General features: G+C 33.3%; 1 protein-coding gene across 2 annotated transcripts in view; it reads left to right on the forward strand.

Moving 5' to 3' along the window:
* LOC119068503 overlaps positions 1-18,258 on the forward strand; it is a 138,083-nt gene that overhangs the window by 80,057 nt on the left and 39,768 nt on the right. For both annotated transcript variants that reach the window (XM_037172113.1, XM_037172114.1), the window contains exons 4-6: positions 12,557-12,642; positions 14,890-15,064; positions 15,151-15,305. In XM_037172113.1, the coding sequence (XP_037028008.1) occupies positions 12,557-12,642; positions 14,890-15,064; positions 15,151-15,305 (416 nt within the window). The remainder of the gene's footprint in view (positions 1-12,556; positions 12,643-14,889; positions 15,065-15,150; positions 15,306-18,258) is intronic.

Genomic DNA, 18,258 nt, shown 5'->3' on the forward strand with positions numbered 1-18,258 from the left:
ATTCAGCAAAGAAAATAAATGAAATGAGGTAATGGGACCGTACATAGAGTGGCGCCAGTTTGAGTTGGAGATCAAAATTGTGGCGCGGTAACGAAGGTTCACCCTAAGCAGGAGTTTGGAACGTTCATCCAACAGAATCATCATCATACCAAATACATCATTTGAAAAACGGTAAACCGCACAATGGTGCGGAAATTTGTAAGTTGTTTTGTTATTTAAAATATTTTAATAATTAATCAAAACGCTGAGACTTACGATTGATGAGGCAAATGAATTTAATAGAAAACAAAAATTCGGCAATTGTATGTTCATATTCAATGATCACACATATTTTAAAAGAATTGATTAAAACTTAGAAATTTGTAAAGTTTTAATTTCCGGGAGACACTTACAGTTATCGATCAACCATAACTGAAAGGTATTTGTTGTTTGTGGAGCTTTCTTTCGTGAAAATAAACAAATATTGCAGACGAGGTTCAGAATTGACTAATTAATCAATTGTGTTATTAATTCGTTAGAATAATGGTCGTCAAAAGACATATTTTAATTTTTTTTTGTGAAACATATTCTAATTTGAATGATTATTGTCAAGTATTTTAGTGACGTGAGTTGCGAAATTGAAGGGACCTCAACTGATTCCACATGAGTATAATGTCGAGTTATTGATTTTGATTTTTAAAATTCATTGAGTATTATGTTCGTTTTTATGAAATCGGATAATTTATTTGAGATTGAAAAAATATTTCTTTTGTTGAAAAAGAAGGTTTTGAATCATAAACTAGAGTAATGATACATGATCTTTAATAATATTTTGTGCTATTCAAATAGAGGGTTCAATAATCATTTTTTGATAAAGGGATCAAATAAATTTTTAAAAGTTATGTTTAATTTTATGTTTTCTGTTTTTCGGATGATGGTTTCGGATTAAGTTTAAAGTAAATAGTGAAATGAAATCGATATTGAGATAATGATAATCGGTATTGTGTTTGAAATACAGTGTTGGATCAGGTGGGGAAAGTATAAAAGTATTAACGCCGTAAGTGCAGTCGAAATTCAAAATGGAAAGTGCATAATACTTTTTAACGCAGCGTCATTTTAATACAAGGAAGCGTTGGAATGTAGTTTTCCGTTTACTTGGTTATTAAATCGTTCACTTGAAATTCAAATTTTAGGCAAAATTTCAGCAGGAATTATTATCAGGCGTTTGTTAGATTCAGAATTTTGATGGAAATCTTTCAAATGTAATAATACCTTCTGTTAGTAATTAGATGATAATATAGCACCCGTCATTGGTATTACTTCAGCAAATGTAGAAGGTATGTGAATTAAAATCAAGTTAAAAAGAAAATATAAATAAGATAGTCAATTCTTGAATCTGTTTGTGCAATAAGCGGTTCAACCAGTTATTTGAATTAAAAATTTGTATTCAGATAAGTTGTCCGCACAGTAATATTATAGTAACATTGTAAAAAAAAGAAAAGAATATGAACATAACGAAAAGCCAGGGTAGCCTAAATAATTTTGATATTAAAAAGGACAATTGGTTCTTAAAATAAAGATGATAAAAAATACTAGAAAATCATGACTAACAAAAAAGAACAATTGGTTCTTAATTCTGCGTAAAACATAAAACAGTTGAAAAATTAAATCTTGAATATATAATTTTGTCCGGGAGTATACCTTGCCTATAGCAAGTTTAAAGACAGAGCATATACCTATAGCACTTTTGAAATAATTAAATAAATTAAATGAAATAACGCAGAATAGAGTTTGTTGACAATTATTAAATCCTAAACTAGGAGGTGAAAACGTAGTGACAATAGAGAACGGTTTTGAAGTTTCTATGTAACAAATGAATGACCATAAGGGATCATATTCAAAATATTGATTGAAAAATAAAATGTTAAAATGTTAAAATATTTCATAACGTACAGGAATTAGAATATTACATACAGACAAAAGTAGAATTAAAAGTATTTTATTTGCATTATTGAAATGTTAAAAAGAAAAAGAATTTGACGCCAAAGATTAAAGATAAAATATATTATTAGATATTTTATGGGATGTGTTGCTGGTATCACAAGAGTTCAACTTGTAGATGTTGTTTTGCTTGTTCAGATCCAGTGAAACGTTTGTTCGGATAATTTTATGTGACCGAATGAATGGAATAAATAAATTATTAGATAAAGTAATTTGTTTTTCATTTAAATATAAAACGTATATGAAATTACAAACGGAATTATTGAACTTTTAGTAAGTAAAAGCCATGTTTATATAATTGTAAAATTTATGGAATTATTAGAAATTATATACAGCAAAAAACATTGTGAAATTAGCCATAGCAAAGAACAAAAAATTACACAATAATCTATTTCTTGGGAAAATAAGCTACTGGACTTTAAAAAATTAAAGTGATCAGTTAGATTAATAATTTGAATAATTGCAAAGAATAATTGATTTAATGTCAAAGATCACTGAATGTTTAATTATTATCTACATTTATAAACCTGTTAATAAGAATTGTGAGTGCTCAAAGAATATTACGTTGATGAATATTGAATCATTTACATAATGATAATGTAGGTTAGACATTATTGAAGATTATTGTAATGATATTTGGGAATATGATTTTGTAAAAAATAATTTAGTATAAAGCGAACTAAACGATTCAAAGTGACTTAATTGATTTGGCATTAAAAGGTCCTTTGAGATCTAATTTGATAATGTGACATATTTATTTTAAATAATTAAACTAAACTATTAAACTTACTTCGAAATTTAGAAAGCGTTTCACATTGAATCATTTAGGATGCAAAAGAGAAGATCAGTTTTGAAATTATTATGTTTAATTGTATGAATTTGATTGATTGATTGTAACTTGAATTTAAACATTTTTAGTATTGAACTTAATAGTTCAATGTCCGGGAGTATGTTAATGCTTCTATATGATCATCATATAGATCCATTACCAATGTCGCGGGCATGCGAGCGATTATGTGTAATAGTATAGTATGTATCGTCAAACAATGCATATGAAGACTAATTATTGTATTATACTGCATAAACATTGTGTGACAGGTTGTATACTATAACGTACATGCAAAGATTAGGTAGAACTAAGGAGTTCTACGGTCGGGAGTATGTTAATGCTTGCACATGATAATTGTATGGAATCTTTAATGCAATCGAATCGCATATAATAATTACTATATGCGCGCCATCTTCATGAACGCGCATGCGCAATGCATTAATGATTTTATATATCCAGGTGAAGATGCATGCATAATGTGAATTATGCATAACAGATTCAATGGAAAATTATGATTTTTCTTGGAATAACGAAATCTTTCGGTTTTTGTTTATTTATGAATTTGATTCCTAGAAATTCGTTATAATTCTCATTAACGGATTCAATAAATTTAAATGTTTATAAACATGTCACTTGCATGTTTATAACACAAGTATTTGACATACTTCCCACGATAATTATAAGTGATCATAATTATAACAATAAGTTCTTTGTTTAGATTTAGTATAAATACTGTAAAGTTTGATTGAATAAAGACAGTTATTAACATCAACTCAACGAGCTTGTTTCTATTACATTTCTCCGAGCTCAGGAGAATTACTTCTACTCTAAGACTGTACCAATGTGTAAGAATGCGGTTTTAGCAGAAGGCAAAACAGAGCTAAACATATGGTATTTAGATGATGGCACATTAGGAGGACACCCGGATACAGTTCTGAATGATTTGAAATTAATAATAGAGGAATGTCGTAACATCGGTTTGGAGATCAACCCTTCAAAATGTGAGTTGTTTTTCTGTGGTGATCGGATCGAATCAGTAGTTCAAGATTTCGAAGCAATATCTGCTGGTATCAAAATTGTAACCGATGATTTGGAACTTTTGGGAGCACCAATTTCTGAGGGATCAGAAGGAAAACTTATTTTAAAGAAGCACAATGAGTTGAAAGTGATGTTTGAGCGATTGGACCATCTAAATTGCCACACAGCATATTTCCTACTTAAAACATGCTTCACAGTCCCAAGGTTGACGTATTTGCTTCGTACGAGCTCGTGCTTCCGTCACAATAATCATTTGAAATCGATCGATGACGACGTCAAACAAACATTCGAATCAATAACCAATTGCCGTTTGAACGATGAGAAATGGTCCAAGGTTTCAATGCCGATTCGCTTTGGAGGAATGGGAATTAGAAAATGTGAGGACATTGCACTTCCTGCATTTTTGAGCTCAATTAATTCAGTTATTAATCTCGTCACACTCATGTTGCCAAATATATCCGATGAGACAATGATAGCCGATTATACCGACGCTCTAAATGAATGGTCGCTAGTGTCCGAATCACTTCCAGATGTAAAGATTTATCAAAATGAATGGGATGATTTACTTATGTCAGACAAAATGGAATCATTCAATTTTCAATCGAATAAAGACAAGGCAAGACACCTAGCATCTTTACACAACGAGTCAAATGCATGGCTGTCAGCTTTACCTTCCAAATTCGTTGGCACGTTTTTGGACAACAACACGTTCCGAATCTCTACAGCTCTTCGTATCGGTTCCGATATTTGTAAAACACACAAATGCATTTGTGGTGATATAGTATCAACCGATGGAACACACGGACTAAGCTGTTCAAAAAGGGCAGGCCGTCTACCTCTTCATGCAGATCTGAACACAATCATACAAAACGCTCTCCATTCGGCTATCATTCCTTCGAGAAAAGAACCATCAGGAATGTTTCGTGATGATGGGAAGAGAGTTGACGGAGTAACCCTTGTGCCATGGAGTCGTGGTCAAATGCTCGTTTGGGATGCTACATGTTCCGACACACTTGCACCATCTTATTTGAATATGTCATCTTCTAAAAGTGGGTCGGTCGCAGAATTAGCAGCAAAAAATAAACATCGAAAATACAAAGGACTACTGGAGCAGAACTTCTTGATCCTTCCATTTGCCGTGGAAACTTTGGGGGTATGGTGTTTAGAGGCGATAGATTTTATCAACAAACTAGGCAAAAAAATATCACAAGCAACGGGAGAAAGAAAATCAAAGACGTATCTAAAACAACGGATAAGTTTAGCCATTCAAAGAAACAATGCTGCGAGTGTAATGGCTACATTCGATACGTCGGAAAATATGAACGAGATATTTTATATTTTGTAAACGCTTTATTTCTTGTAAAAAAAAAACGTTTTGTAAAAAACTAAATAAAACTAATTGACAAAGGGAATAAAAGTTTCTAAGCTAAAATTTTCGGGTGTAATCGGATTTGGAGAATTTGTAACTGATTTTTTTTCGGCACAAGTATGCAGTTTGATAGATGATAATTACATCAACAGTGAGTAAGTCTATTCTGCACAATTCGCAGTGATTGCGTCATTATTGGGCTTTTTCATTTGCAAATGATGATTTCTTTAAGTTAAGGCTGAATTTACAATGCTCCATCTATTGACGTAGCATTAAGCACATGGCATAGTTCATCGATTAATTTAAAAGCAGAATATGAAAGTCACAAATAAGATTTGTGTGCATAGACTTATAAACATATTCGGTTTGTCTTCAGCTTTCTATTTATCCTTTTCGTCAAATAGTTTTTTCAAAAAATAATCCTTCAAATCATTTACAGCTGACGTCAGTGAAATTATGAAATTTCAGGAATTTCTTTCAGCTGGTTCACTCATACAAACTGATTCTACCGTGTGTACGGTCTTTAGTTACACGCACGCGCGTGGTAATGACAATAGTTATTTCCTACGAAAGTGCCTAAGATCTAGTGTCCACAAAAGATACGTGTTCAACTTTTCATGCAAAGGGACTAAATTACTAGTAAAGTTCTGAAATGTCCTGTGGAATGAAAATCGTATAAAGACATAGAAGCCGTTTTGTTTGTAAGGGTGGATCAGCGGAAGCAAATTTCTAACTAAATTTTACTGATGTTCACTGTACAATGATTGTTTAGATGAAAATTGACTGAACTGGAATTTTAAATGAAAAATTTCGTTATATCAATGTGTCTGACAGTGGATCCGAGCCCACAACACTCAATTAGTCGAGTGTACTGACCACTAATTTTAAGACCTCCAATATATGTTATGTTTGCCTGTAATTGTGTCCAAACTGAGCTTACAAAATCCCATATTCTTACTAATATATCAATCGGTATGGTGTTTGGGTGGACAACATTAAATACCCCTAACTCATTCATGTGAATGAGTCTCAATTCCGACATTGCAGAGCGATGTTTGTTTTTCATGGGAACCAGTCATTATGCGACAATTTAAATTAATTCGAGTCTGATTGTTCTGTTTTGTTGTTTCGTATTTTGATTTTGTTGTTGTTTTATTGAAACACCGAAATGTGTTTACCTTATAGGGAAGACTTTTCCTTTTTCTTTTTTCCTACTATACACCTAATATATGTGCTCCGGCGGCGCTCATACATTGCGAAATGTATTTGATTTTATTGTTTCTAATTAGATTGTATTATACTTGCTATGTGCTATGTTACAAAATAAATTTGTTTGTGTTGATTCTTCGGATAAAGTAAATTTGATTAAATACTTTGCCACCTACCAAAAACCGGTTTCTTTTGGTAGATTTGTTACTGTACACAGTGGTGCTACGCGTAGGCAAATTTAATAAACGACCCCATTGAAATTTTAGCTAATGATTTGGTTTTTCGGTTTGGCCCCCGATTCGGTTTATCTTACGAAATTTCTATACATCCATTGTCTAGACATTTAATTATACATTGTTACGCAAACCATTTAAATGGAATTTCCATCTAGCGTTCTCGGAATATCAAATCTTTTCGCAAGTTATATTTCGATAATACTTTGCTGGGGACGTTGAATCGTTCCTAGTTTCTAGACATAATTTGAATATTTAATTATATTTCTCCCATGTTCGTCTGAGTTTATGAGTACTATTTGAGTTTGTTATCAAAAGTTTTGCATCCATGTGTATATTTACGACCAACAAAGGATGGTTCAACGAAACATTACCGAAATTAGTCACGAACGCGCGATAATCCGATAGGAAATAATTTTATCAATTAAATTATATATCGAAAGCTTTTGTTAAATTGTTTGGTTGACTGTGTTATTTATGCGAACGGCGGATATTAGTAAATTGCTTTTTAAATGTTGACATTGTGCATAAAACAAGAAACAAACAGCAAGAGAAAAAAAACGTGCTCTTCGATTCTACTAATTTCACTTTTCCATTAAATGCCCTTTTTTTCATCTCAATTCAATAACAAAATACTCTTTCATTCTCTAATGGACCGAAAAAGTTTAAACTATATTATGCACGAAGCTGAAAATTCATTCGTATCGTTAGCATGTATACGAACGTATTATACAATATTCGTCCTGTAGCCGAGGATAGAGTCATAAATCTCTGTTGGTCTGATTAAATTACCAAAAACCTCCGCTATACTATACACAACATCAACCACTGTACCGCAGCAATTAATGGGGTTGTTTGTTTTTATTTGAACAGAGAGGAGTTTTGTATTTATTCAAAATCAGCTACCCTCTTCGATTTTGTTCAAGACGAAAAAAGTTTAAATTTTGTTTGCATTCCCTTTTTTTCCCTTTAAAGAAGTTAACAAAAGATTAGCATTAGGATAGTTAAAGCGTTTCGTAAGTAAGTCTTTTTTTTCAGCCAAGTATCGTTACTAACAAAAGGGTTTTTTTTACCGTGGTACGGATGAAGAAAAAAAGAGCAGCAACCGAGAGAAAAAGGCAAATTACTGACTTGCGTTTATTTATAACGGAACGTTTTATATTAAATTCTAATTTGAATATAATTAATTAATCGGTTTGTTTATTTAAAGTCCAATTACAAGCATAGTTAAGCATAATAAGTAATTATCGGTTTAACAACCATTTAATTTGAGGTTACGATTTTCAATTGTTTAAGATTATCGTGCACCAGTTACCGTTCTTATTTTGACGGTGAACATGACCGGGGAGTATAGGGCCAATTTTGTAAACCGTAACAAATTGAATTAAACGGCTACTTTACTGAAGTCAGTCAATATTCGATCATTTCAACAATTTTTTTCCGTGCCGTTTCCGCACACGGCATAAAAACTTAAAAACGAAATGTTTTTGCCTCCTAAGTGTCCACTCCACTCAACAAGAAGTACTCCGTAAGAGAGCGAGCTGTCAAATAAACAAAAAAAAATGAAAAAAATCCAATTTTGTCTCTCACACGGAGTACTTTTTTGGTAAGAGGAAACTAAGCATTAAGTGTCCACTCCACTCAACAAAAAGTACTCCCTGAGAGAGCCGTGAGAGAGCATGCTGTCATATAAACAAAGAAAAAATTGAAAAAATTAAATTTTGTCTCTCACACGGAGTACTTTTTTGGTAAGAGGAAGACGTATGCAAATGATTTTGTCATCAGTGCCTTTGCACATAGTGCAATAGAGATGCACGATTTTGTGAGAGGATTTCATATGTTTACCCTCTCGAAATCTTGTATTTCTTTTACACAAAGTTTTTATGCGATGTAGAGTAGTAAATACTGTTATGATAAGAGCGAAAATATAGATGAAAAATTTATTAAAACTTGCCTTGATATGCTTGTCATTGAATATTTTCGTATATATAGTGTTTAGGGCGAGCGATTTATGACTGGCCTCTGGAACGTTTTATGCCAAAAAACGTTAACAGAAAACGTTAAGTGAAATGCAGATCAAGATTCTACAAAAGCAAAGCTGCAATAAAGTTTCTACACTAAAGCACGAATCGCACTGTCTCCGTTTAAAAAATGGTTCATCCGTTATGACGACAATTAAACAAAAGTCAGTGAATCAACATGAATTTTAGGGAGAAATTTCTGTACTAAACGGTAACAAAATTGAATCGTGTTCAATTTTTCATCGTAAACGGAATGAAAACGGAGAACTGTGCGATTCGTGCTAAAAACGTATGACAATTGATAAAAAAAGAGCATCCATCACTCTCCGGCACGCTACTTGCAGTATATAAAACGGTATTATGCCAAAAGAAGGAGAGAGACACGGAAATCAATTTAAAATCATAAAACTCAATTGCAATTTCAAAACAAACAGACCATTCATTCTAAGTTTACTTTTCAAAAAGAATTTTCATGGAAGAAAAATGCTCGTCATGCAGTCACGACGACCGAGCATAATTCTTGTAAAAATATGTCCAAATTTCGTCGTTTCTGGGCAAGCAGCCAAAACAAATTTTATTGACAATAGTTATAAGCAAAGTAGGTTGCAATCACAAATCAATTTAGACTTTTTGGGCAGAAAATTGAAAACATCTTTTACTATCCATATGTGTGTAGTGTATATGCAATACACAGAAGCTATATACGACCTGCATGACTTACTCATTTACATGAATTTCTATATATGGCAATATCCGAGCACACCAATAATGTTCAAATCCATATCTCCATGGGTGTTGAAAGAAACGGGAAAAAAGCTCTAGTATAATGCAGTGATTCGATATTGTTTTTCGATGACAAAATTTGTTCCATTGTGCATAATGTAATATCAATCGAACGACGCAACACCGTACCATCATAACTATCAATTGGCTGATATTATACTTCAACTATTTAATAGTCAGAATGCCACATTTATTTGTAATATTATTACCGTTGTACGCTGAGGCGAAATACACAATTTTTTCCCTCCAATGTTGCATTGTTTCGGAATGTTTATTCAGGCACAAAATAACAAAGCAGCTATTTGCAATGTGTTTTACTAAAATGAATTGGGTAGGCACTATATAAATATGCGGAAAATCTAAAATTGAATAAAATACCATAGAGACTGACAATTAGAATTACGGGACAACCACACTAAATAATGATGAGGTTTTAATCAAATTATTTTCGCACATTTGGAAATTATATTTCCATACGTTTATGCTGTACACACACATATATCTATATAGACATTATCCAGGTATGTATGAGGTGTATATATTCAAATAGGTGACCGGGTAATGGTCCCCGTGACAATTTGTATGATTGATGGTGAACGGTATCATAAATTTATGGAAATCTATGAACATATATGGGGGAGGTGGATGCGAAAATACAAAGTTGTTATATTTTAATACAAATTTACAAAATAAAATGAGCTTTTTGTCGAGAGGTACCTAGTTGCTGTGATTTTCGTTCAATTAAATTTTTCAACATCGGAAATTTTGTGCTTAAAAATTTTGAAGTGAAATGTTCACACATTCAAAAACACATCATTTACAGCCGTCAACTGTAAATTACGTGTGGAACTTTTTCGATTAACGCATGTAACTCTTCGTGCTGCAAAAGCATTAACGTGGAAAAGTTTTTGATAATTTCGTAATTTAGTTTCTTGAGCACAAAGTATTGAAATGTTGATTTGAAATGTAAACGGGCCATGTCGCAGTAGCAAATTATAATAAAGATGCATTAATTTAGCTCCCTTTTCGATATGAATTTCTTTGCTTTAAACTATTTAAAGAAAACTTCTACTGACATAGTCAGCCTAATTAAAGCGGAACTACACGTACGGAATTTTGAAAACCGACACATTTTCTGTTTCTGTGTTTTACGTGAGTTTTTGTTGATTTCTTCACATATAAATTACATGTAAAATTCACAAAAAATCAGTGAAACCACAAAACAGAAAATGTGTCGGTTTTCAAAATTCCGTGCGGGTTAATTTTGTATATTACTATACAAGGGAAGGAATTTGATATTTCGTATCCAGATGAGTAAAAGTGTCAGAGGGCTTTAGCCCGAGGTACTTTTACTCATCGTGATAAGAAATATCAAATTATTTCCCGAGTGTAGTATGACGTTTTCCTTTACGAAGGAGGGATAGACGTTTCCCTTGGGACGGAAAATCCAATTAAAGGAAATTAAAATTTCATTTTTCTTATAATTCACTAATGTGACATGTCCTGTTCCTGCACATATTCATATACAAATTTAGGCGATATCTCACAGTAACTTGCTATCACGAAAGATTCGATATCCAATCCACTAGTTGTACCGAAATCTACTTTGACAAGTGGAAAGTTGTAGTTGAAGTCCTGAGAAAAAATTATGTTAGAATCAATTACTTGAGTTTATTTCGTGAAGCCCTGCGACAATGATAAATGGGGTGTAAAAGAGTCAAAAAATAATTCGCTAATAACCGGTTTTGGGTCAAGTTGTCATTATTCCGTGACGTTGTCATTGTCAATGAATAATATATTATCCATTTTTTTAGGCTTAAAACAGTTGAAGAAAAATACGTCAAAAAATTGGTTGGGTTTAATTGTATTTTTTTCCACTTTATCGCTCCATTTCTCTTCTATCTACACTTCTATGGGATAAATTATCGAAATACCTTCTTGTGTTGATCCGAGTCGGAGGCGTTAAACCTCATGTTGTGAATATACCGTACATTTCACACAAGAGGCACAATTTCCATAATTTATATCCCACAGATATATGTTGTATACACGCATTGAAACACTATCCGTTCCGCTGTAATTGTAGGCGCATTGTAATATGGCGTAAATTTTCCACTGCAAAATTTATTTTCAATGGGAGGGCGTAAAATTGTTGTATATTCACATTTTGTACTCATCAATTTCTTACTGAAACATCAATAACAAAAAATAGTTGATTATATTGGATGCAGCGGAAGTAGTTCATTATATGATGAATCAATTATCTGAAGTGTGATTGTAAGCAACATGCCTTAGCGACTGTTAATTTGACAAGTGTGAACTAGGTATATCCGGACCGAGGCCGAGGAATGCAAATACACAAATCAGTTTCAAAAGCTTATTGCTCAAAATATTGAAGTTCGCGAATATCACTAAATGTTTCCGAATCAATTTAATACTTCGCTGTCCCATTAAGTGAAACCAAATGAAATCAAATAAATTAGAACAACTCCTCACATGTAATAGTAGTTTACATTGGGTGCTGCATTGCTGCAATAATTATTCATTACTTGAGGCAACAATTTTGTGATAAAAGCAATGTCACAAGTGTGTTTTAGAGCAACAAGTCTCGGTATGTATGACGGTTTCGGTTTGTCATAAAATTGCTTCCGAATTAATGAATTATGTCGTCTGGATTACTGCCTGCTCCATGCGAAAGTTGAAATTCACATGAAAATTCTTGAAAAATGAACCGCAAACATTCCACCATGTAATGGATCATTTTCGCAAGGGGCATGTTGCTATGTAATTTCAATTTTCGCATGGGGCAGGCAATAAATAAATACAATCGTATGACGAATGCATTCAGTGAACGTGAATATACTTCATAATGAAAACTTTCAGTGGATGGCAACAGACACGTGTAATGACAACTTTCCGGATGGGACAGCGAACAAAGTATTATAATGCGTAATCAATATCGAATATTTTCTATGTGCCGCATACTTTTCTATATCAAAATTATGCAATAATTCATAAATATGCTGATTAAATTGACAAAAATTTCATCAAAAATGGCTTAACATTTCAATTTAAACATATTTTCTATTTTCAGCACCACCTGGTTACATTATCAAATTAGATTTCCGTAATAAATTCAACATAGAACCATCAAACGGTTGTGAATACGATTATTTAGAGGTGAGTGAAAGAGTGGTTTCCACATACAAACCACAATATATTTTTTCATATGGTTTCGTTTTGCTCCGTCTCTTCTTTTTTTTTAAGAAAATAAAATCCCACATTTTTTTGTGCGAAAAAAAACGATGATGATACGATACACATACATAACATATTATACCATTTCAGTGAATGCAGAACGCTTTTGATAACGAATGAAATATTTTCTATTTCACAACCATTACAAAATCCGTTTTTCTATTACAATTGTTGAGTGTGCAATAGTTAGTATCATCAAGCGTAATACTCGCACGGCCTTATACTTCTCTTTCGGATTCTGTCTAGATTCCAGGCAAAAGAAATGCCAAAAATTCAGGAACTTTTTATGGGAAGATAGTTTTTCCTAAGTTTTCCTGCATTTTTGCACATTTCCCCAAATTATTTTTAAAAAAATGTGAAGATTACAGTTATTGGCAGTGAAATTGCAGCATGAATTTGCTTCAGCTGTTTTTCAGCTGATCCACATAAACAAACACGGTTATACGGTTTTACCATTGCAGCACGTGCGTGCAGCAGCTTCAACCGTATAAACAAGTAAAAACAATTTTGATAGGATGTGTTGATCAGCTGAAAAATAGCTGATGACAATTCTTGCTGAAATTTCATTTCATTTGACTATATGGAAAATATATTATTGAGAAAACTGGGAAAATCTTAAAAATAATCCTCGTAAGAAAATCAATATTAGGAAATGGATATACGTTAGATATTGTACGAGCCGAGTCTTCTAACTGCGATTATAATACGAATAACAAAACCACAAAACCGAAACACTTTTCGTGTTGAAGAACCTTCCTTTCTCCTATATTCCAAATCGTTTTTCGATGCGTTCAGAAACTAGAACAATGGCAATTCGCCTATTCGTAGGCCTAGTAAGCCAAATGGCATATTAAGTATGATTTGTAATGGGATAGGGTAATCTCGCACACCACACAAATTCATGGTGTGCGAGATTCACCTCTAAGTGGTGAATCTCGCACAGTCGTGACTTTTCGTTACATGTCGTAAAAGGACGCATACTATGATCGCGTGTGCGACAATTGTGGTGTCGGGGAATCTCGCACACGCGATCATAGTATGCGTCCTTTTACGACATGTAACGAAAAGTCATGACTGTGCGAGATTCACCACTTAGATGTGAATCTCGCACACCATGAATTTGTGTGGTGTGCGAGATTACCCTACCCCGTGCAAGTTTTAGTCTCCAATCAGGTCACCTTCAGGTTAAACTGCTTGGACATGCAAAAAATTGACCAGTGGAAGAAGTAATGACGCAAGAATAAATGTCAACGTTTCCTTATAAGAAATATCGTGATATCGTGACGCTTCAACGCTGAATTAGTTGACTCTTGTCAAGAGATTTGAGCTTGAATACGTTCACTTCTGCAGCACCGATATTTGTAACGGAAAGGTAGCGCTGTTGACTACAAAAATCTAATTTATGGGTGTCTGAACCAAGGTTCTGAAAGATAGGTTATGTCGAGAGGTTGCTCACTTTGATTACACAAAATTTGGATTTCGTCTAATCAGTGAAATTTCGTTGATTACACTTGAAAAATCGATATTCCTCGATTATTTATTATGATTAGAAACTGATTGAAGACGTTGAACTTGACTTTTGAGTGGTTAATCACTTGATTAACAAGTGGTTATTCATGTTAATCAGCTTAGTGAGCAACCCCTCGGGTTATGTTTCATGAGCTCTACCGCAATGCCTTCGAGTCGGTCTTTCGTGATACGAAATTTAAAAATCAAATTCATTTGTTAAATTAAATTTTCGATAACATTGTCCATGAAAATATAGTTCGATGAAGTGAACGACTTGCCGACAGCGACAATCATTGAGAGTCCTGTGAAATAGTGTTTAAATCCACAATCTATTCACGAGCTAAGAATAAGGCACAAAACTTGGAAGCTTAAGAGTCAATACAACTTTCATTGTAAATACCGGAGAGCCATAAGGTCGCTTGCACATCTGAACACCTCATATAACAATTTAAAGCACGTAACCACCTGTAAACATATCTTATTAGTTGAGAATGAATTCGCTAAATATTCGCAGCGCCTGATAACGAATTTTTATTTTGGTTCCCATTTTATTTGTATTGCATTCCCTTTTCTGTGGCTTTGCTACATGCGAGCCTACCAAAGTGCTTATCCTGAATAACTCAATTTACAACGAGCTTATTTATTACTATTATTTTTCAGATAAGAGACGGAAAACATGGTTACTCGAAAGAATTAGGAAAATTTTGTGGTACAGACTTTCCGCCTATTATATTTTCCAGCCAGAGATATTTGTGGTTGAGTTTTCATTCCGATGAAAATATTGAGTATGATGGTTTCCAAGCGGTTTACGAGTATATGGAACAGTCAACCGCCTGTACGTATATTCATTAAATGATTGAGCATGAACATTATGTTGAACAGAAAATTTTCAATTAATTTTTTTGTTTCTTTAATTCGCAGCTTATTCACAGGAAATTGAGTGTCAATTCAAGAAAGCTGGCAATGAAGGATATGTGAACCGAACCGAAATTAGCGACGAAATCGTCGATATGGTTGTTCAACATTCATTGAATTTGGATTGCTTATGGGTGATTGAAGTCCAACCTGAATGGAGGGTAATTTTTTTGTTTGTCAATTGATAAGATTTATTACTTGTAAGAATAATTTTGTGGCGATTTAAGGCTAGGAACAGGTCATGTCAATGTGAAACCTTAGTTGATGTGAGCCAGATTTTTTGTTTATGGCGTGACGTCAATTGACGGGAAACCTTATTCGACCTGACCTAACCTGACAGGTTGTCAGGTTACCTGATTTTTAAAGAACATTGTAAAAAATTTAAAATTAATTCAGGTCAGGTCAACGATCAATCTGGTTGACCTAAATTCTTCACGCGTGTGCAAATTATGTGTATCCGTGGTATCCAGGATACCGGGAAATTTCTGAATTTTTTTTAGGATACCGGGAAATCGAATTATAGCTGCACAAACCAGCGGGAAATGTATGTAGCGGGAAGTCACTTTTACATTTTTGGGTACCGGGAAATCCGGGAAATCTTGACTCGGATACCGGGAAGACATAATTTGCACACGCGATCTTCAGTTTGACTGACTTCAAGTTCCGAGCCTTAGTCGACTAGAAGTAACAGATTTTAATTCGATCGTCACTTCTGAAAAATTAGCGTCATAAAATAAGTTTACGTTAAAGGGTTTCACTTGTTCTTATGTATACTCATCTTTCAATCAACAAAACCATACAAGAAAATCGAAAGTGGACTTTGCTTCCGTTAGTGGCATACATCAAATCAAACAGTGTAACAATGAAAAATTACATGGTACACTGTCGTTAATTATTACTCCGTTTGAAAGCAAATTCTACTGCAATGCTAAGGTGCTTTGACTGTATCTAGAGGAGGTCGTTTTTGTCTTCTTTTTATTCTCAAAGTTTTCATTCTGCACTGAAGCTATAGGGTAGAGGATATAATTGTATACACCTACTGCTGACGCAATCGCGAAAGCCCGTTGGAAGTATTTTATACCCTTCCACGGAACTGTTTTTTACCGTAAGTCTTTTCTTTTTGAACCGTTTCTACAGTGAACGACATCTCAAATGTCTCACTGTCAAATTTTTCTGAGAATTTTATTGTGTCATTGCAAATTCACAATGACATTCTCTGAAAAAAATGACAGTGAGACATTTGAGATGTCGTTCACTGTACTTTACGTTGCCATACTTAACGAATTAAGGCAAAAAAAAATAGATCTACACTGATGCTCCCTTCATATGAGCAATCATTTGGGTCCTATATTTAATGGAAAATATTTTATAACAAATAAGCAAAGCAAATTTACATAGTAGTTTCTGTTAAATACTCTGTTTAATTTAATAAAATAATGCTCGAATTACAATTGTCATTGTTTAAACACGGACTTTATAATGAGCGATTAGCAGGAATGATTGTATTTTGTGGCGACTCTGGCTTTGAAAAAATCAATGTTTAACCACATTCAAACATCATAAGCATGGACTATTTCGGAGAATTTTTATTTTTCGAAAAATGTGGGAAAATATTTTCTCAAATATATAGATTGCATCACAGCCTTCCAATACCGAGTAAACATTTAGTATGAAACCATTGAAAATATTTAGATCAACAGAAACTCATTAACTTGATAAGTTAATTGCGGGTGATTGCGGGTTAAGAAAGAGTTCACATTGAATGAATTGATCGATTGAATGCGATAAAAAAATCGATCGCAGAATACATTTTCCATGTACAAAATGATTAAGATTGAAAACTTGACCATCAATTCATGCTATCCTGAGAACAGAGAAGTATTTTCCTTTTACAAAATAATTAAGAAAGATTTTTCTTCTTTAACTCCGATCAATTCCTGTTTTTCCCCTTCTTCTCTACGATCAATTCTGTGATCAGTTTAAATGCATGCCAAAGCTTTTCAATCTGGTAAATAAGGACCAACCGTTTACAACTTACTGTAGATACACATAGCAATGCGAGTTTGACATACAATTATTTTGTTTTCGGGCCTTTTCCAATTGTTTTGAAATTTTAAATTTGCGAAAGCATCGCAATTTTGATCATTGAAAAATCGAACAAGTGGCGTAGCTTTCGCAAGTTTTACATTTCAAAATAATTGGAAACCGCCAGAAAACAATAGTGTTTTACATTACTAGGGATAAAAAGATGAAGATGTAGAGTTTTCGTGTGAATTTTGTTGATCCGAGGCGAAGCCGAGGTCAATAAACACACGGAAACGAGACTTTTCATTTTTATCCCGAGTTATGTAATGGTTTTTACATGCTGAGTGCGTCGATAGACGTGCTTCAAAACTTGAAAAGTTCGGTTTTCGGCGCTAGCATGTAAAATAATTTTATGTCATACTCGCGTTGATATTTACATCTACAGTTAGTTTTTCAGTATATTTTAAACTTTTTTCACGCTTTAAGTGGAGAAGCTCCATCTTTTGACCCCAGTGCCTATATTCGCGACAATAATTTTTCCCGAAATTTTCTATGTTTTCTCAAATTTTTCCGAATTTTCTTGTAAAAATTTTCACGAAAATTTGAGAAAACCAAGAAATTTCGCGGAAATTTTTTTCACGAATATATTAGTCACTGTTTGCCCCTCAATGATAAAGGCTCAATGGCATGTAGAGACCTAAAACCAAGTTAAGAATTTTCATCTGGAAATGTTGGTCCTTTGTAAACAAATCGTATAAAATGAAGTGAGTGAAACAATAACGGACTGAACTTGTTTGTAGCACTTAGCAAAAGTGATTGTTTAGAGAGGGTATTTTCCTTGTGCAACATAGCATAAAATGCGAAAATTGTTATGACACCGACAATTAACTAATTAATTTTAGTGTGTCTGTTGGGCAATGCAATCGGTCTGTTTTATGAATTGGAACTAACAATTATATTACGGTTTCCATCCATTTACTAAATTTGCGCTGCACAATGCAGTTGAAGTTTTTTTGTCTGGTTGTTAGTTTTTTTTATTGAATTTATTCTCCATAAACAAATTTAAATTTAACAAAATTATCAACACAT

The sequence above is a fragment of the Bradysia coprophila genome (assembly GCF_014529535.1).
Source record: "Bradysia coprophila strain Holo2 chromosome X unlocalized genomic scaffold, BU_Bcop_v1 contig_185, whole genome shotgun sequence".
NCBI classification, from domain to species: domain Eukaryota; kingdom Metazoa; phylum Arthropoda; class Insecta; order Diptera; family Sciaridae; genus Bradysia; species Bradysia coprophila.